At 44.0% G+C, this 21,298-nt stretch overlaps 1 protein-coding gene across 1 annotated transcript in view; it reads left to right on the top strand.

Annotated features, from left to right (window-relative positions):
- The first annotated feature begins 2,822 nt into the window (after positions 1 to 2,822).
- The window catches only part of LANCL3 (LanC like family member 3), a 35,292-nt gene continuing 16,816 nt past the window's right edge, over positions 2,823 to 21,298 (top strand). The window contains exon 1 of the mRNA XM_035114686.2: positions 2,823 to 3,760. Coding sequence (XP_034970577.1) covers positions 3,197 to 3,760 — 564 coding nt within the window. The 5' untranslated portion in view covers positions 2,823 to 3,196. The remainder of the gene's footprint in view (positions 3,761 to 21,298) is intronic.

Consider the following 21,298-nt stretch of genomic DNA (forward strand, 5'->3'; position numbering starts at 1 on the left):
GATGGAAATGTTAATGCAGCGTGCAGCAGGTATGAAAAGGGTGAATTCCGTGTTAATAATCATTTTTAAAAGGATTGAAAATAAAGCCTGCAATATTTTAAAGCAATTATACAAATCTGTAGTGTGACTGCACTTGGAACACTGTGCCAATTCTGATTGTCACACCTCAAAAAGGATATTGTAGAACTAGAAAAATGCAAGCAAAATGATTATGAGGCTAGAATAACTCCCTTATGACGAAAAGTTAAATTTGGGGTTTCTATAGTTTAGGGGGAAAAAGTCATGAAAGAGAGATATGATAGAGGAGAGGTGTATAAAATTATGCAAGGTCTTGAGAAAATTGTTAGAGAGAAATATTCCTGCCTCAGTGGAAAGCTGGAAGATTCAGAACAGATACAAGGAAGCACTTCATAAAGCAGAATATTTAAGAAATGCAAACAACCTTGATAGCCAAGGTGTCTGTAACAGTAACTGTCTAGTAGAACACATGGTGCAGGAAGAGAAAGGAGTTGACAACATAAGAAGCTGCTCCCTCTGCAAGGTAATGTGGTTTAGGAAATAAGAAAAACTCCAGCTGCATGAAGACTGATCCTGAAATTTTCAAATATGCAAAAGTTGATTGTGCATCTTGCAATTGCATGCATGGAGTTTTATAGATGCAAGTGCATTTTCAAGTTTGAAGAGGTGTAAGGCAGGGTTTTCAGTTCAACCATGCATTGATGTTCTTTGCATTCTTCTGCTGGGTGCTGTTTTTGCTCAAAGCGAATAAAGGAAGACCTTCATTTTGTAAAGCAAACTTTCTTTCTTAAAAGTCTAGGGAGAAGATTAAAAGTGAAAACTAGGGGATGCTACTAAAAATTAAACATATGCCTCTGGGAAACAGCTGTGTGTGTATGTGATGGTATGCATCTCTCTGGGTTAGGAAGAGTCATTATGTATAGGTCTCTCCCTGCCCACTATTGGAATGCAGCTCTTAACAGCTTTCCACTGTTGTACAACAATGAAACAGAGCTGTACAACAATGAAACAGACTCCCTTGGAAGGTGGTGGACTCTTCTTCCATGGAGGTTTTTAAGCAGAGGTTGGATGGCCATGTATGATCTAGTTGAGATTCCTGCATTGCAGGGAGCTGGACTAGATGACCCTTGTGGTCCCTTCCATCTCTACAATTCTATGATTCTATTATTCTAAGCTCTATGCACTTCCAATTGATTTATAGACATTCTGATGTTCATAGGCATGTAGGTTGATAGCAAAACTTGCTACTACACCCCCCATGCACACACACATGTATTTCTTCTGTACTGCAGCATGCCTGTGAAGCAAGGATAGGGAACCTGCAACCCTCCAGATGTTGCTGTGCCACAGCCCCCTTCATCCCTGACCATTGGTCATGCTGACTAGGATTGATGGGAGTTGGAATCCCCACATCTGGATCTTTTAACGGGTTTGGAATGCAGCTCTTAACAGCTTTCCACTGGGATAATATGGCCCATGCCTCCAATATAAAATAATAATAATAATAATAATAATAATAATAATAATAATAATAATTTATTATTTATACCCCGCCCATCTGGCTGGGTTTCCCCAGTCACTCTGGGCGGCTCTTGTAAGTGGTGGTAAATGAAATTTGGCACAAACCATCATGCATTTTAAAGGAGATACATTGTCCGTTCAGTCCTATACAGTATCTGCACTTCACTGTGAACCTTGGCAAATGCACAAGCTACTTAGCAGTCAGATAACTTGTTAAGTATTTATAGGCAAATTGCCTTCAGGGGGACTTAAAGTCAAATGCTGGTAAGCTCATGCTTTTATATCTAGATTTGCAACTTAAAGAAAATGTAATTGGGGGAAAGGACACAAAGCCGGGGAATAGTAGCATAGTATGTGTTTTTGGCACTACCTAATACAGTTTTCTAAAACGAATGTCTCATAGCAAGCACTGCCAGACGCTGTTGGGCACAGTCAGTGAAAATCTGCTTCGACTTTACTGTTTCCTCTAATAACAGCAAGGTCATTGCCACTGTGGGTTCAGAAAGAGCTGCCTAGTGTAGCAATTTGCAGAGGAAGTGCACCGGCGCTAGCAGTAGAGCTTCTCTTTTCTAGTACTGTACTGAATCTCCTTCGTTTGTTCTGTTCAATATGAAATGCCTTGCCCTGTTCAAGTGTTGTAATGTGGATAAAATTGCTGAGGATGAAAAGAAGCACAAAGGTATATTGACATGGAAATTAAACTGGCTGTGTGCGTGCTTAGGTTATTATTACTTACCTCTTTTGTATTAAAAATACATTTTTAAACATCTTAACACATTCTACATTAAAAACCACAGCCATCAAAAGTTACTTGTGAGTCCCAATACATTAAAATAGCAAGACGCCTTATCACCCTCTAATAACAATAATTAAGTTTCCTCTTTCTAAAAGAAAAGAAAAAATATCCGTTTCTTATTGGCCATTCTATATACAGTACAGTACAGTACAGTACTGTGTGTGTGTGTGTGTGTACACGCCTCCACTATCCAAGCGGTATTTTGGCTGACTGCATGAAGCCCTGTTAAAAAACCCATATAATGAAATTTGCACTCATTGATGGACGGGGTGTGGGAGAGAGACAAGAATGGAGTAAGCTTTTGAAAAGAGCTATTTGAAACAATGGCTCTCTCTTCCGCCGCCGCCGCCGCCTCGACACGCGCGCGCACATGACAGACTTCGGCGAGCAGGAACCGCGGTGGGAGGGGCGCTGTGGCGATGGGTGGCGCATTCTTGATAGCGGCGGCTGCTGCTGCTGCTGCCAGGCGCTGAGGGAGAGCGGCCGCCTCTTCTTCACACCACAGAGGAAATAGCGGGAGGAGGAGGAGGCGGGCTGCTGTCTCTCGCAGACATTTCAGGCAGGACTGGAGAAAGAGAGGAAGCGACAGGCAGGGGCAGAACATGCCAGGCGCCCTGGCGAAGAGAAGCCGCCTTGCTCTGGGCTGAGGGAAGAACTCCACGACCTGATAGTTCCTCCTTCGCCTCTCTGCTCCGAGCAGGCAGAGGAACGGGCTGCTCGGGAGTCGGACACACCTCCTCCAGGGGGCTCCGCTCGGCTTCCCAGCCAGCCAGCGTCCGGCTGCGGAGCCCCGGTGAGCGGGCGCGCCAAGAGCGCAAGCGACCCGCGCGCCTCGGGAGTCCGGCTGGGTCCGCGCCAGGCATGGAGAGCAAGCGCTGCTTCGCCAACCGCTTCGACGACTACAAGGGCAGCCTGCTGGCCGGGCAGGGCAAGGAGGCAGTGGCGCCCTTGGTGACGGCCACCGTGGACCGCATCCTCAAGGAGGTGCCCCCGTTGGGCGGCGCCGAGGCGGCGGGCGGCCTGGGCGGCTGCCAGGGCGGACTATACGGCGGCGTGGCCGGCGTGGCCTACATGCTGTACCACGTCGCGCAGTGCCCGCTCTTCGCGTCGGCCAGGGACTCGTACCTTCGCGCCGCCAAGCAGCTGGTGGACGCCTGCGTGCGCTACGAGGAGGACTGGGGCGACGCCGACGCCGACACCCGCGCCGCCTTCCTCCTGGGCGGCGCCGGCGTCTACGCCGTGGCCGCGCTCGTCTACCAGGCGCTCGGGCTGCCGGACTGGGCCAGGCCGCTGGGCAAGTTCCGCGAGCTGTGCGAGCTGTGCGCCCCGCTCACCTTCCTCGACTGCGGCTCCGACGAGCTCTTCGTGGGCCGCGCCGGCTACCTGTGCGCCGCCCTGGTGCTGAAGCAGAAGCTGGGATTGGAGGTAGCCTCGAGTCCCTGCCACGCGCCACACCCGCCCTTTGCCTTGCCTTAGTACAGGGGTTCCCAAACTTGTAGTTTTGGAACTACAACCCTCATTATCCTTAGCTAGCAGGACCAGTGGTCAGGGGTGGTGGGAATTGTAGTACAAAAAACAGCTGGAGACCCAAGTTTGGGAAACCCGGCCTTAGTACTTCTTCCTTCCTCCCTTCATTTCCCTGCAGTAGGCAAGTGAGCCTGGTGCAGCAAAACCTCCAGAGAGTCTTGTGGCACATTATAAACACATAAGCCTTCATGGACTAGAGTTCATGAGATCTGAGAAACTGGACTCTCATCTAGGAAAACTTATACCAACCTTAAAAATAATTGGCCTTTATAAGGTGCACTAAGGTTCTCTCTTGAGCTTTGGTGAAGGGTAAAATGACTTTCCTGGGTGCAAGAGAGAAGGTATTGGCTTGTTTCCACACAGGTCATCCCACTCTTTTGGGATGTTCTTTGCTCCTGCCTTCACAGTTCTGGATGTGGTATTTGATCTTTTTGTCTTTACAAACCACTGAAACTTGGTTCATGCATTTAGCCTTTTTAGAAATCAAAAGTGTGCAAGGTGCGTGCAAGATCATGCTCTGTTCTTGACTTTCACATATTTACCCAAACTTGTAGCGCTTTAAAGATATTCTAACCTTGTAGAAGGCAGGTGCTACCTTGAAACAGGTGTGTTTGTCTGAACATCAGCAGCGACGGATTCAAATCACAAGAAAGGAAATTCCAACCAAACATCAGGAAGATCTTTCTGACAGTAAGAGCTGTACAACAATGAAACAGACTCCCTTGGAAGGTGGTGGACTCTCCTTCCATGGAGGTTTTTAAGCAGAGGTTGGATGGCCATGTATGATCTAGTTGAGATTCCTGCATTGCAGGGAGTTGGACTAGATGACCCTTATGGTCCCTTTCATCTCTACAATTCTATGATTCTATTATTCTAAGCTCTATGCACTTCCAATTGATTTATAGACATTCTGATGTTCATAGGCATGTAGGCTGATAGCAAAACTTGCTACTACACCCCCCATGCACACACACATGTATTTCTTCTGTACTGCAGCATGCCTGTGAAGCAAGGATAGGGAACCTGCAACCCTCCATATGTTGCCATGCCACAGCCCCCTTCATCCCTGACCATTGGTCATGCTGACTAGGATTGATGGGCGTTGGAATCCCCACATCTGGATCTTTTAACGGGTTTGTGGATAGTATCTATATGTGTACAGGTTGAACATATGGGTTCAAGAGAACCCATAGTAGTTGGGAGTAGGAATGGTGGGCATGATTCAACTCCTCCACTCTACATACCCATTTCTATATGATGATGAGTGTCTGAAAAGACTTTTCTTTCTTACTAGAGGTTCTCCAGAATAAATAATTTGGTGTCTTCCAGGCTTAATTTTGTTGCCTTAATCTTGCTTCCCCTCCCTAATATCTTGAACGCAAGGGTGCAGTTGTTTCCTCCTCAAGGTGACAACATCTGGGACAGGGAAGGAATTGTGATCTCTTAAGGATTTTTGCATTTGCAATCCTTTATTTCCTTGCTCCACAAACAGGTGGATGGATATTCTGACCTAATATGGGGTGAGGGGCAAGGGGCTTCAGTCAGAAAATCCAAGAGGCACAATTTTTAAAGCCTCAAAATCTGTTATCTGAAGGGTTTGTCTGGAGGCAAGAAGTAAAGAGTGCTTCAAACACAAAGGAAAAAGCTGCACAGTGAATTGGTTTTGAGATATTTATCAGGGAAGTGTCTTTCAATGCTTCTTGAAAAATGCTTGGGGCTACTTCTCTTCCAGCTCACCTAAGCAGCCCCTGGACTTTTTCATTGGTATAATCGGGGGGGGGGGGCAGTTAAATACTTAACTACCGGTATCTGAGGTTCTGCCCCCTCCAACATAAAGCCTGCCCCCCCTAACATAAAGCCTGGCTACACCCATGGACTTTTTCCATCTGGGCTGGGGCAGCAACTCTTTAGCCTTTGTTGCAGAGATGGGGAATCTGTGATCCCTCCAAGTCTTGGACTGCAATTCACATAGTCTTTCATGGTTGGACATACTGGCGGGTGCTGAGGAAAGCTGAACCACATCTGGAGAGTCACAGGTCCCACATCTCTGTTCTGTTGGCTTGGGCTAGTATGTGTTTCTCAACTGTACCAGGTAGCCTATTCTTCTACCCCATTCTTGAGGGGAGATTGATTATACTGGGAACACTTGGCTAACCCTTTTTTGGATGTAGAAATGGTGACTCACAGATCACTTTTACTTTTTTTCATTTCAGGGGCTCAAGTTTAGCAGAAACCTAGTGTTACAATGATGGAAATTTCATATATAAGTAGAACTGACAGGTCATGGAGAGAACAGGGTGTGAAATTAAGGACATCTGCTTTTTGATCACTGAGCAGTGCTTTTCTGAAATAAGGAACATTACTATAAATTTAGAGGTAGCCCTTGAAATATGGGATATCCATATTCAAGTGTAGTCGTGGTATAAGTGATGTGAGAATCACCCTCTTGATATCACATGCTGAAATTACATGATACAAGACACTGTGTTGCGATACACATGTTTGTTTAGAAATTCATCTTGTCTTGCTTCCTGATGTTTGTGTGTGCAGGATGAAATATTCTTAGTTTGCGAAGCACTCAATCAGTAATTCAGCTACTATAGTCAAACCATGGTTTGCGACTGCCTCTGTTTGTGACTGCTTCGGTTTACGACCACTGCGGACCCAGACGTGTTTACATCTAGGTTCCGTTGCATTCATATGCGCAGAAGCAATCTCTGCACCTTGCGCATGCGCAGAAGCGATCTGCGCAGCACATGCGTGCGCGGACGTGCTCTATCGGCGCTTCGCGCGCGCGCAGAAACGTGCCTCGGGGAGTGACCAGCTCCCCGGAACCAATTGTGGTCATAAACGGAGGTATGACTGTATTGTAAAAGTCAATTAGTTATATAAGAATCAACAAAGTTCACTTACATAACATCTTCAAATCTTTCTTGTTTAAATTTACTTTTAAGTTCTCTCCCACCACCATAAAAAAACTGACAGAAAGTGAATGAACAGTAGGTTTGAAGTAAGTGTACACTTGTACTATATATTATAAAGATAAGTGTAGATCAGTTTAGGTTCAGATTTTGGTTTTGGATTAAAGTGGTTTGGGGATGAGCGACTTCACAACAATTAACTACAGATTCTGCATTAAGATGGTGTGTCTCCAAGTCATCATCAGTATTCCTATTTACTATACCTTGCTCCCTCTCCTTGGATTCTATTTTATAAGAGACTTGGTTATAAATAAATCAAATAATTCTTTGGAGACTTTATTCAGTTTATATCAACCTTTGTCAAAACAAAGGAATGACTTCAGGAGACTGCAGTCTAGCAAAACTAATAATAATAGTGTTCTTCTGGTTTATATAGATTGTTTTCATAAACCACTTTGAGTTTAATTCTTTAAAAAGTGACTAATAAATAACTGTGTGCATAAAGGTAAAGGGACCCGTGACCTTGAGGTTCAGTCGTGACCGACTCTGGGGTTGCGGCGCTCATCTCACGTTATTGGCCAAGGGATCCGGTGTACAGCTTCCAGGTCATGTGGCCAGCATGACAAAGCCGCTTCTGGCAGACCAGAGCAGCACACGGAAACGCCGTTTACCTTCCCGCTGTATTTATCTACTTGCACTTTGACATGCTTTCGAACTGCTAGGTTGGCAGGAGCTGGGACCGAGCAACGGGAGCTCACCCCGTTGCAGGGATTCGAACCGCCAACCTTCTTATCAGCAAGCCCTAGGCTCAGTGGTTTAACCCACAGCACAACCTGCTGCATAGTATATAATAAAAGCATTGCCCTTTCCTTTAACAGTTTTTATTAACACGGCCACTTGCATGTTGGGTGCTGAAATCAATTCCTCTCTCCTAACTTTGTTGCTTTAGAGGAAGAAATAAATAGTGGAAGTTGCAGACCATGGAAATCATTACAAAGGCAGATTTAACACACATAATGAGGTTTAGGTTTTGTCTTTGGTATCAGGTGTGCATGACCATATTAACCAAACTATTCACTGACAATATCGCAAGAAATGTTTGCATATGTTTCCCCCCAAAAAAGATACGATGTTCTGTGACTAGACCTTAGAATAGGATGTGTGAGCTGCTTACTAAGATTTCCCCTATTTTCCACCCACAAAACTGTATTAATTTTAAGTGGAAGTTGGAGTTAATCCCACATATTGTTAAGAGCAGTTACTTCCACTTAGGACTCACAGCCCTAAGAATGTGGTCTGCAGGGGATTTGATTTTACATTGTGAGAAGGCTGAACATGAAAATTTTTATTTTATTCACCTAAATTAGACATCCCATGTGCCATAATAGACTTTTTAATACCAATATAATTGCATTCACACCAGGGAATTGCACCAACAGAAGTGCTTCAATTTTGACAGCATAAAACCTCCGGTCTAGGGCAGCATGAAAAATAACTTTCTAACATTTACGACTGGTTTAACTTACTGTACTGCTTATAGCATTAACAGCATAATATATTTTATAACTGCAGCATTTTGCATCCGTAAATTTTAAGCAGCAGGAGCTCAGTGGTTTATTATTGGCAATGTCATATCATTAAGCCCAGTGTAGAGAGCCATTTTGCCCTTGAGCTAGTCAGGGGGCATGAGCAGTGCACTGGCTCAGGAGGGGAGCTTGGTTTAGGGCAGTCCGAGCTTAAACTCAAATTAGCCATTAACTCACTAGGTAACCTTTAGATAAGGCTGTGTCTCTTTCCCTCAGCCCCCCTCCCCTCTAACTGTAGTATTAGGATAGTGTTACTTACCTATCTTAGAGGGTAAAGATTACTGAAATAATGTGTCTTAAGTGCTTTGAGCACTATAAAGACATGTATCTGTGACGGGTATAGGGCTCCGTTGAGTTGTTTATGACTCAATTAGGAGCCTCTGATTATCGCCCGGCGCGCTTCCTCTCCGCTTCTCTGCTTCCGTAGAACCGGGCTGGCAGTAAAACACACACACAGCAGAGTTCTTCTTCTCACACAGCGAAAGCTTGTATAGCCGTTGGATAAAAAGCCTCTTAAGAACACACAGAGTCCAAAGTGTTCTAATAACTACTTAAGTTTATTCTAGAGAGAAAATAACAAACAACCTGGTGAGAGCGCAGACATCTTGCGACCGTCTCCCAGGCAGAAACGAAACCAACTGCAACATACAGAAACACTTCTGGTACATTCTGTAACATGATCTTCCTCAGTGGTCAGGTGCTACAGTACACAGTTAACTCTTTAGTTACTTGTTACTCATCACACCCCCTCTCACCTGAACACTGGGGATAGCGGGTATCCAAACTTACCCCAAAACCAACCCTTCACAGAATTCCCCATGCCGTTGGAAACTCAAGGGTTTTGTGAACCCATCTGCTAGGTTCTCCTGGCTTGGACAATACCTCAACTTCACCAAGCCTACCTGTATGCTCTGACATACGTTTCGGAAGCGGATGTCTAAGTGTTTGGTTCTGGCCTTGAACTGTCCAGACTCCGCCAGTCTCAAAGATGGTTGATTGTCGCCCCAAACAGTGATGGGCTGGCTACAATCACCCCAGATTTCCTGGACCAAACATCTGTAGTACTCCAATTCAGTGCATGTCGCAGACAACGCACAGAATTCGGCTTCCGTGGAAGACATTGCTATTAGGCTTTGCCTGCGCGACCGCCAACCAATCAGGGCATTTCCAAACTTGACTACCAAACCAGTCACTGACTTCCTGTCCTCCTGATTGGCCCAATCAGCATCTGCAAAACAAGTGAGTTGTGGCTCACCTTGCGCTGACATCTCCAAACAATACTCTTTGGTCTCCTGAAAATACCTAAGCACTCTCTTAATGCCATTCCAAGCATGCACGCTAGGTTTCGATGCTTCTCTACTGAGCAAATTGACTGCAAAAGCAATATCTGGTCTGCTCCATTGTGACAAATACAACAGACTCCCTAGCGCTGACTGAAACACTTCAGGACTCTCAAACGCTACTTTGTCCTTCACTTGTGACTCTTTCACAAAGTTTGTCTCCATGGGTGTTCTGACCCCTTTACAATCAGACATTCTGAACTTCTCAAGCAAATGTTCAATCTTGCCTTTCTGACTGAGCAAGAAACTTCCATCCTCAGTTCTGTCTATCTGCACACCTAGATAAACATTCACTGCACCTAGATTCTTGAGTTTGAACCTCTTGCCTAGCTCTTTTGCAAACTTCTGCACTTGCATCTGGCTCTTTGCTAAGCAGATCAAGTCATCAACATAGACAAGCAACAGTTCTTGCTGTTCTCCTTCACCTCTGAGATACAGACAACTGTCAGCTAGACTCTTCCTGAAACCTAGGCTCTTCAAAACAGAATCAAGACATGAATTCCAATTTTTAGCGGATTGCTTCAGACCGTAGATCGACTTGTGCAGCTTCCACACCTGACCTGGCACGTCACTCTCAAACCCTGGAGGAGGCAACATGTACAACTCCTCCTGGAGGTCAGAGTTCAAATAAGCGGTGTCCACATCAAAGTGGTTGACCACTAGGCCTCTCTGCGCTGCAGTCGCTAAAAGCATCCTGAAAGATTCCGCTCTCGAAGTCGGACTAAAGACATCTGTGTAGTGGATTCCTTTCTTCTGAGTAAAACCTCTAGCCACTAATCTAGCCTTGTACTGAGGCTCTCCAGTCACTGTGGGTTTCAGCCTGTAGACCCACCTACAACTGACTGCTTTCTTGCCTTCTGGCAACTGTGTTAGGCTATACACACCAAGAGATTGCATGGAGTTCAACTCTTTCTCCATTGCAACTTTCCACTTACTAGCTTCCTCCACTGACAACTGTTGCACCTCTTCAAAACTTTCAGGCTCACACACTGCTAGGTTCGCCCATACACTGACAGCTGTAAACCTTTCAGGTGGTTTACCTTTCGTGGTGCGTTTTGAACGCCTTGGTCCCACATCTTCCCCCTCTAAATCCGAACTGCTTGTCTCTGACTGTGGCTCTCTCGGACTAGCAGCACTGTCAAGAGACTTACTACGCTTTGCAGCCCCCTCTGGGCTTGCTTTGGGTGAAGTGGGTGACCTACCACGTTTGCTGTACTTCCCAGGCTTGACCTGGGGTGAAGTCGGTGCGCTTCTGACTACTTGCTTCACTTCCCTAGGAGCTACACCACTTGGACCAGCTGCCTGACCTGGATCTGGTCCTGCAGCACCTGGAACTCCAGCATCAGCCACCTGAGTTTCCTCTTCCTGGTCAAAACCTGAAGACCAGTCAAGAAGAACTTCGGGGTTAGCATGAATGCGTCTCCAGCCCTCTTGTTCACAGAACGTAGCACTCCTGCTAATGTGAACGCGGGTTTGGTCCCCCTCTGCTGGTACAAACCTCCAAGCCTTTGAGTTTGGTTCGTAACCACAGAAGATCATTTTTCTGGATCTTGATCCACCCTTTCTGCGCTTCTGCTTTGGAATTAGAACCCAAGCCTCACACCCAAAAGTTCTGAAATAGTGCACCTTCGGAACTTTACCATACAACATGTAGTAGGGTGTGTTGTCCACAACTGAATTAAAAGCGCGGTTTGAACAATAATTCACAAATTTATAGCATTCCCCCCAAAACTTCTGGGGTAGTCCTGCATCAAACAACGTTGCCTCCACCAGTTCAGACAGCGTTCTAAATTTCCTTTCAGCTAAACCATTCTCCTGTGGACTAAAAGGAGCGGTTTTTCTGTGCCTAATTCCCTTGCTACGGAAAAACCCTTGTAGTTCTGCACTCAAAAACTCTCCCGCCCTGTCACTCTGAAAACACTGGACAGTGACGGAGAACTGTAGTTCTACTTCGGCTACCCACTCCTTTATCACTCTGGCAGCCTCCCCCTTCTCTTTCAGTGTTATGACCCAGGAAAAATGACTGAAATCATCCAGAAGACACAAAACATATTTTGAACCACCTAAACTTAACGTTGACATAGGCCCAGAAATATCCAAGTGCACTAACTGAAATGGCTTTGTGCTCTTCCTCTCAGACCTAGGATAAGAGCATCTCTTCGTCTTCGCTTTCGCACATGCTCGGCATTGCAGGTGTTTTTGACATGGCTTGAACCTGCAACCTTTGACAAAATCAGGGGCTTTTTGCACATAAGGAAAAGACATATGACAATATTTCCTGTGCCAAGCATGAATACAATCCTTATGGATAGCGCCCTCTGTGCCCTTTGGGGTATTGGCACTTTTAGCCTGAGCATCACCAGTGTTACTTCCACCTGCTTGCCCCCTCCCATCTAGGACAAACAGACCATCAGACCCAACAGTAACACTTACCAGCTCAGCCCCATCTCTGGCAATTTTGCAAACACCATTGGCAAAACTTATTTCAAAGCCCTCACGCAATAAGCAAGACACACTTAAAAGACCATTTTCCATGCCTGGTACAACATAAACATCAAGGCTAGTGTCTAAGCATTGCATATAAAAAACACCCTTGCTTTTAATTGTTCCAGAAGAACCATCAGCAAGATGCAGGCTCTTTTCATCTTCAAGTGGCCTGCAGTTCAGGATCTGTCCTGAAGGAGGTACAAGATGATGGCTGCTGCCTGAGTCGATAATAAAAGCGAAACTGTCCTGTCCTTTGTTTCGAATCGTTGCTAAGGCAGCAGAAAGACGGCTGACAGGCTTATCTGGAGTTTTCCCACGTCCTCTGCCTTGGCGCTGCTGGCTGGTCCCACGACCACGTCCGCTGGGTTGCCTGGCACCTGGCTGAGTGACCTTGGCTGCTTCCGGAGCTGGGCAAAATCTCGCTACGTGCCCCGGCTCCTGGCACCGAAAACAAAGCCTTGTTGCGCACGCACTCACAGTGGATTCCTCAGTGCTTTTTACTGCACCCCCACTGGCTTCTCTGCGCCCACGGCCCCCCTTCTCAGCCGATTCTTTCTGGCGTCTCAGTTCCTCATCCGCCAAACGCCCAGAAACGTAAGCAATCGTGAGTTCAGATTCAGGCATTGACTCAAATGTTAAACACAAATGTTCATAGGCGTTTCCCAAACTAGACAGCAAAATATAAACTTTTTCCTTCTCTTTGAACACAAGCTCATGCCGCTGCAGCTTATGGAATGCATCAATCACATTGGCAATGTGCTCCTTAATGGGTTGCCCTGGTCTCAGTCTCAACTCAAAGAGATGCCTCATAGCATGCAGCTTAGCTCCAGCTGTTCTTCTCTGATGGACCCTTTCCAAACTGTCCCAGGCTTGCTTGGCATTCTCAGCATTTTGCACATAGGGCAGTTGCGTAGTATCACAGCTCATGGCAATGGCACATAGAGCCTTATTGTCTTTCCTGGTTTCTGCTACAAACCTCTGTGCTTCAGCTGCTGAATTATCAGCGACAGGGGTTGGAGGATTTAACACACAAGTCCACAAATCCTTTCCTAGCAACCACATTCTGGCCCTTTCTCTCCACTCTGCATAGTTGTCGCCATTCAACCTCTGGAACGGCACGACAAATGACTCCTGTAGCTGCTCCGCCATCTTGTCCACCCCCGGGCTCCGTGTCTAGGTACTCACTCAGAATAGCTCACGTTGCTCCTCCGGGTAGACTGCGGATCCCAGCCTTCTGGTACAGGGTCTTTCTGCTAGCGAGTGCATCTATTGATTGCCGACTGCAAAACAACAGGTTTCTCCCAGCTAGCTCTTTACACCGGCTTTCTCCACGGCTTTTACAGCTGCAATCACCTTTTATTGCTTTGGTGATTGATTAGGTTCTATGACCCATAACCTGTGACGGGTATAGGGCTCCGTTGAGTTGTTTATGACTCAATTAGGAGCCTCTGATTATCGCCCGGCGCGCTTCCTCTCCGCTTCTCTGCTTCCGTAGAACCGGGCTGGCAGTAAAACACACACACAGCAGAGTTCTTCTTCTCACACAGCGAAAGCTTGTATAGCCGTTGGATAAAAAGCCTCTTAAGAACACACAGAGTCCAAAGTGTTCTAATAACTACTTAAGTTTATTCTAGAGAGAAAATAACAAACAACCTGGTGAGAGCGCAGACATCTTGCGACCGTCTCCCAGGCAGAAACGAAACCAACTGCAACATACAGAAACACTTCTGGTACATTCTGTAACATGATCTTCCTCAGTGGTCAGGTGCTACAGTACACAGTTAACTCTTTAGTTACTTGTTACTCATCACAGTATCTACATGCTAAAAATTAGCTGGCTCAGATTTCTCTGCAGAAAGGGTAGCCAATGTGGTGACTTCCATTTGTTGTTGAGCTTACAGCTCCTGTAATTCCTGACTTGGCCATGTTAGCTAGGGCTGATCAGAACTTTAGTCCATCAACTCCTGAAGGATGCTGTGTTGGCTGCCCATCTCCGGACAGCTTCCTTACAGTATCAGTAGGTACATAGTATGTTCTCCATAATGTGTAAAAGGCAAATGTGCCTTTGTTTTTTAACAGTGGGTCAAACTATGTATGGCATTTGCATAGCTGCTCTCCCCTGCTCCCCCCCCACTTAATTGCATAACTGGCACTGGAGCCCCAAGATGGATTGACACTGGTGGTGCAAGAGGAAGAGAGTGTTAACCCTTTGCACCTGCTATAGTCCATATTGTAATAGAGGCCTTTTGAACCTACTGTTCGCAATGGGAGGAAAGCTCCTGTTGGCACCAGTCCATCAGGCGTGGTTTGGCCATGTCTGTACAGATCCACCCTCCAACATTTCTCTGATAAAAATAGGGACATCCTATTCCATACCTTCCAACATTTCTCCAAGGAAAATAGGAACGTCCTAAAGAAAAGAGGGACATTCTGGGATCAAATAAAAAACCGGAACTCCTTCTGTAAATCCGGGGCTCTCCTTGGAAAATAGGGACACTTGAAGGGGTCTGCAGGGGCCTATTACCTAAAGCCAAATAAGTATGCATCTCTTTCCCCATGCCTCTATCTCTTTGATACATTGTATATCCTTGTATGCCTACTAATTTTGCAGTGAGGGGTATCTGTAAGGGATTATCCATCAACACAGTTTATTTTTGAATAATGAAAAACATTGTGGTTTTCTAGGCTTAATCCTCAAATGTAGAGGTTCTCAGTGGGAGTGAGGCTCCTAATGTTGACAGAGCTTCCAGACTTACCCCCCCCTTCTTCATCACCCTTTCCTTTGGGGCTATGTTGGTGGCCATCACTGACTTATTGTGGGAGCAAATTCCCTATTTTAACAATGTTGTGAGCCCAGTTCGGTAGTGGTGCATGTGCACATGTGACATGCTGGCTTTTACATGTTATTGCAATTATGGCCAACCCTATGGGTGCATGTTAATTCTATCAAAATTCATAATGAGAGCTAGTTAAATTAACGTTATGGGACTCCCCATTTCCTAAAAACTACTTTGTAAATATGTTATAGCATGCAATAAAACCCATTTCCTAAAAACTAGAAGAAATATTAATTGAATTTTGGGTCACTTAAACTGAATTCTGTTTGACACTAAGGTAGGACAGTTAGTAGATAAAACAATAATTTAAATTTTTAGCAATATTGTAATTTTTCCGCCCACCTAACCTACTGCCTGAGGAACATGCCCCCTTCCCTGCTCTTAGATCCTGCATTGAGACCAGCTGAGAAAGAACAAGGAATTCAAAAAGCTAATCTTAACAGATGGCTTGTTGTCAAAATGAAGGGCTGGTATCCCAGGACAAAAGCTGATCATGGACAAATGCTCTAATTTTAGCAACTCTGTGGGAGATATTGCAGAGTTTAAAATACTGTATTAACATTTGAAAGTTTTGTGATGGCATGCAAGGCACAAAGCCCAGTCTCTGCACACCCATTTGCAGTAACCTTTCCATAAAGCACCCTTATGTTCTACTTTGCTACTTGTTCGTTTCAGCCCCAGAATGAAAGACTGACAGTCCTCGAAGGAGGTAACTTCAGCAGTCTTGCTAGCTGCATCACAAGAGAACAGCATGAAGAGGCGAGTACAGATTTCCATGCTGATTCTATTCTGCATACAGAGAGCACTTCAAACCTAGAACTCCCTCTGAGCCATATGGCTGCTACAGAAGCACCATTATAAAATATCACTTTATCACAGAAGTGCTGATGTAGTGCTGCTGTCAGGAATTTTTTTTTCAGAATAGAAGATTAAGTACCAGAGCTCATAAAGTGTCAAGAGCGCAAAATATTTTTTTTAAAGAATGTGCAAGTGTGGCATGCAGATTCTAAAATTATAATACCCCCTACAAAACTAAGCAGTTTCAAAAATTTGTATAGGTAGTGCTGCTTGGTAGTACGGTATTACTGTTGTAAGCTAAAATATTATGCCTTTTGAGACAGAAGGCAAACATTTAAATTAATTAAATATTACATGTACCTGTACAACCCTTCTTGTTGGAAGCTTCAATACCTATTGGAAGATTGATCCACCTGCGTGGTTGCAAGGACTAGGGATGCATTGATCAACCTATTTCTGCCCCACACCAATGTTGTGTGTACACACATATATATACCTAATATACACACTGGTACACTACTAGTACATGCAGAAAATGAAACCAATGGCCAGCATTTAGTGCGCTGATTAGACAGAAGACTGAAATATTAGGAATCCATTCAATCCCTCATGCTTCTTCTATGCTAGGCCAAAATTATTCTGAATAGCTTTTATTCTGCATTCATGGATACTGATGTGCACCCATGCTTGTGCTTCCTGACTCTTGCGTACTAGGGACTGCGAAGGCCTGCATAATTCTCCTTGAGAATACAAGCCACGAGCTACAGTTACTTAATGCAAATCTACTGTGCTTGTGAAAGATGAAAAGTTTTTTAAAAAAAGAAAAATCAGGCAAATGTCTTCAGTAGCTTGGAGGTATATTTAAAATTCAGCCATAATTAAACTCCATTCATTGTTTCTGGTCTTCCAAATGCTTGCTGACATTCAGTTAATCTTATCCACGCTGTATTCTGCCTGAACAAAATATAATCTTACATTAATTTAGTGAATTCAGGGATGCTAATCTGTTGAAGAATTACAATTCTAATTTCACATACAAAAATATTCTGAGCTAAGGAATACAAAAATTTTGGGAGCCTGCATACACAATATGGCAAGCTTCTTTAATTCCCTTGAACATGTACTGTGTAGTCTTACAATGTATATTCTGGCAACGAATTGGACTACATAACATCAGCCATACCGGTACTATGTAGTGTTCATCCAGCTGTACATTCTCCAATGTGATCTATGCCATCACCTGTCAACAGTATCCTTCTGCTGTTTATGTAAGCCAAATACTGTAGGTCACTCTCTATGCAAAACAGTAAACTGAAACAAATTAGACATTAAAAACAGCAGTATTCAGAAAGCAGTGGGAAACCATTTCACTTCCCTGCTGAGCTTAAAAGTCACCCTGCTTCAATGAAACAGCATCAACAAAGGGCCCCAGAATGAAGATGCAAAGTTATAATTCATAATAGAAAACCATCTCTAATTTCTGTTTATGCTGATGATCCACCAGTATGTTGCTGCTTTGAACAATGAGTCCCATATTGTTTGACTCTTGCATTTGTTTGAGCTCTGTCTTGGAAGGGGACAACTTGGAAAAGGTAATTTTATATACAAAATGGAATGCGCAACCAGAGGAGAACTCACATCCCCCTCTGCACAGAACAACCCTCTAGCCACATATTCCCAGGAGGAAACAGGAGAGTAGCTCATGATGAGGCCTTTATAGTTTCATGGGAGTAGAGCTGCAGTAAATCCTCATGACGTCCCTACCCTATAGTTCTTCATCTGAGAAAAGGGTGGAGTAGATTTGCCACTCAGAATGAAGGCTTTTAAATATTGATTAACTAAATGGATATACATGGACATTTTGTTTTCTTTTTGGTAGTTGTTGTGTTAGTTTTTTTTCTGTGTGTTTTTTTGTTGTTGTTTTGTCTTTGTTTTTGTTTTTTCTGTCTTGTTTCTTCTGCTTAGTTTTTTTTCTGCTTTTGTATATCTGTAGATTATGCGAAGCGATTTGTAATAACCAATAAAGATTCTTTTTTAATAATAAAAAAAAAAGAATGAAGGTTTTCCATACTTACGTATGCAGGAAGTTGTTGAAGATCAGCCAGTGCCAGATCTACAATTTTTGCCACATAGGACACTGTTGCCCCTCTCTCCCTGATTGTGAATGCCACGCAACAAATTTTATGAAATAAATTCCATTTCTCAACTCACACATACTAATTTTATCTGAAAGAATGGTTTATCCTAATCTTATCAACAGAGTACTATTGTTGGCATCAAGAGACAATGGAGTGTGCATCCAGGGGCGAAGTCAGCGTTAGCAGCACTAGGCCTGCAGTGTGTATTTAGCTCCTGGGCTGCCTCACTGATGTGGTCCAACGAAAAGTAAAGGAATACCGGTATGTTTGTCACCAGCTTGGCTAAAAGAATTGCGGAAGGAGGCGTATACTCCTTCCAGCAATTCTTCTTCCTTTCTTTTAGCTGTTGCAGCTAAAACAACAAGGAAGAGACTTCTGGGAATTCCAGAAAGTTAAAGTGGCATAAGTTTTCATGGACCAAAGTACAGTTCCCCAGATGAATGAAGTACAACCATAAACTGGCAGGATTATATACACACATGGATGGTGGAGAGGAGCAAGACTAGATGGAAATGAAATGAAATGAATGATTATTATTAATTTGTATCCCGCCCATCTGGCTGGGTTTCCCCAGCTACTCTGGGTGGCTTGCAACATATAAAACACAACAAACCATCAAACATTAAAAAACAAGATAACCCATGCAAGCAACAAACAAACCAATAAATCAACAAAAACAACTAACAATAACAACAACAATAATCAATAGTTTACAGTTATATCCAAATGGAAGTAGCTTCCAACCCCAACTAAACATTTAACCAACACCAACCTGACAAAAATGAAACAGAGGAACCAAAATTAGAACCGTTTAAAACATTTTAGCCAGTTGCCCCAACCCAGGGAGCAGGTATTTCTTTTAGCACTCAGGCAGCAGCAGCAGCAGCAGCAAAAGAATAGACAGTGATAATTAAATGACACAAACAATTGACAAGTCAATTTCTAATAAGATTACCATGTTGCTTGCTTGCAGCAAGATCTACAATGTCTTGTAGCACTTCAAATAATGACCATGACTTTGTGGCATAAAATAATTATATGAATTGTTTCACTGTGTCCTTTTAAGACTCCTGTAACCAGAAGACCCTAAAATTATAATAATAGCAATTTCCCATAAACTCAAGAAGTGACATTTCAGATGTGCCTTTCTTCCCCTTTTAGTTCCCTGCATGATTTTCTATTCGAGCCTGGACTTCCTAAAGACTTTTCTAATATTTTGGCAGCTATTCAGCTGAAAAGCCCAGGATTGCATTCTTCTGTCTTTTCTACCCAATCTGGAGCAGCATTCGCCTTCTGGTTCTTCTTTTGGTTCTGCTCTATCTTGTCTACTATATTGCTTACTATGCTCATTCTTTTTGCCACATGCTGCCTTCATCTGCCCTTCTGGCCCTTCTCTTCTGGCTTTGTTTGTCCAGTCTCCCAGGCATCACCAGGCATCTGGTGTCTCCTCAGAGTGCCTCCTTTTCATTTGCAATCTATTTTCACATTCTGTTTTCCTGTGCTGCTCCAATATGTTGTGCTGGCACAGGGGAGCAGACCTGCAAATTGAAATTCAGCAGACTATTTTTGTAAGCGTCCCTTTGCAGATACAATGACGCGCATGCTAAAGAAGGGAGCTAAACAGCCAGCCAGTTGGTCACTGGAGTTTTTTTCTTTTGAGTAATTCATGTGTCATCTTCTGCAAAGTGAATTTGGGGTGAGTGGGGCTTCCGGCACTTACTCCAGAATTGCCTTCCTGTATGATTACATTCCACATACCTCATTTTCAGAAGGCTGTAGCTCAGTGGCAGTGCATGTGCTTTGCCTACAGAAGGTCCAAGGTTCAATCACTGGTATCTCCAGGTAGGGATGATGGGAGAGTCTCTTTTCTGAAATCCTGGAGATCTACTGCTAGTACAGTGCTGAGCTAGATGGACCAATGATCTGATTCAGAATAAAGTAGCTACATTGGCTGAGTATTATTTCCATTGATTTGTTAGTTGTATATACAGCAGTTAACAGTGCACACTACTGCTAGTTCATGGGTAGCCAGCATGTTGCCTTCCAGATGTTGGATTGCAGCTGCCATCATCCCTTGCCATTGGCCATGCTGCCTGGAACTGATGGGAACTGGAGCTCAACAACATCTGGAGGTCACTACATTGACTACCCTTGTTCTAGTTACTTCTCAAAATAACTAATTACACTCTGAATCCAAATACAGTCATTGCAACTTAAGTCCTGTTGATTATTTTCAAGCAATAACTTTTGGATCAGGAGTTTATGGGGTTTTTTAATCTCCTAATGCCATGTTATTTCTCTACCTCTTTTTTGTGCCTGAGGGTGACTTTGTGTGTTACATCATGCGTTCTCACAAAATGGTGGCACAGGGTGGAGCCAGTCACAAAATGGTGGTGGATTTGATGCTGGGCTTGTTATAGTCAGCTTTTACCGAATATTTGAAGGGCATTCCTGTGGCTGAAAACACATTGTGAACACACCATGGGCAATTGCTACTCAACTTTCCCTTAAAGTTTAGAGAAAATATGTAGTCTTCTTCTTCTTTCTTCTTTAGCGATCACTTGTAGCTGAGTAATATTGTATTCCATAAACAATGAATTTGTAAGTGACTATAGATCCCAATTCTGGATCCACACGTCCTTCCACATTGCGGACATTGGTTTGCGGGCGGGAGTTGATCATGGTGTGGATTTGCCAAGTGTGCCTTCCTCTTAGCACGTTTCTCCCTTGCGTCCTGAGTTTGAGTGTCTTCAAAGCCCATGACACCTTTGGCAAAGGCTGTTCTCCAACTGGAGTGCTCGCAGGCCAATGTTCCCCAGTTGTTAGTGTTTATACTACATTTTTAAAAGATTTGCCTTGAGACAGTCTTTAAATCTCTTTTGTTGACCACCAGTGTTACGCTTTCCATTTTCAAGTTTGGAATAGAGTAGTTGCTTTGGGAGACGATCATCAGGCATCCACACAACATGACCAGTCCAACAAAGTTGATGTTGAACACTGATGTTGATTGCTTCAACACTGGTGATCTTTGCTTCTTCCAGTACATTAATATTAGTTCACCTGTCTTCCCAAGTGATCTGTAAAAAATTTTGGACACATCGTTGATGGCGTTTATAAGTAGTCCATGTTTCACAAGCATATAGTAGGCTTGGTAGTACAATAGCTTTGTAAACAAGCATTTTGGTTTCCCTGCAAATGTCCCAGTCCTCAAACACTCTGCACTTATATCACCTTGTCGTACTCCCAGCAGGGAATATGTAGTATACTTACATTGAGGGAAAAGGGCATCTTCTTTACAATGTAATGTGTGAAAAGAATCTATCTGCCCT

This window comes from Zootoca vivipara, chromosome 4 (genome assembly GCF_963506605.1).
Source record: "Zootoca vivipara chromosome 4, rZooViv1.1, whole genome shotgun sequence".
Classification (NCBI taxonomy): domain Eukaryota; kingdom Metazoa; phylum Chordata; class Lepidosauria; order Squamata; family Lacertidae; genus Zootoca; species Zootoca vivipara.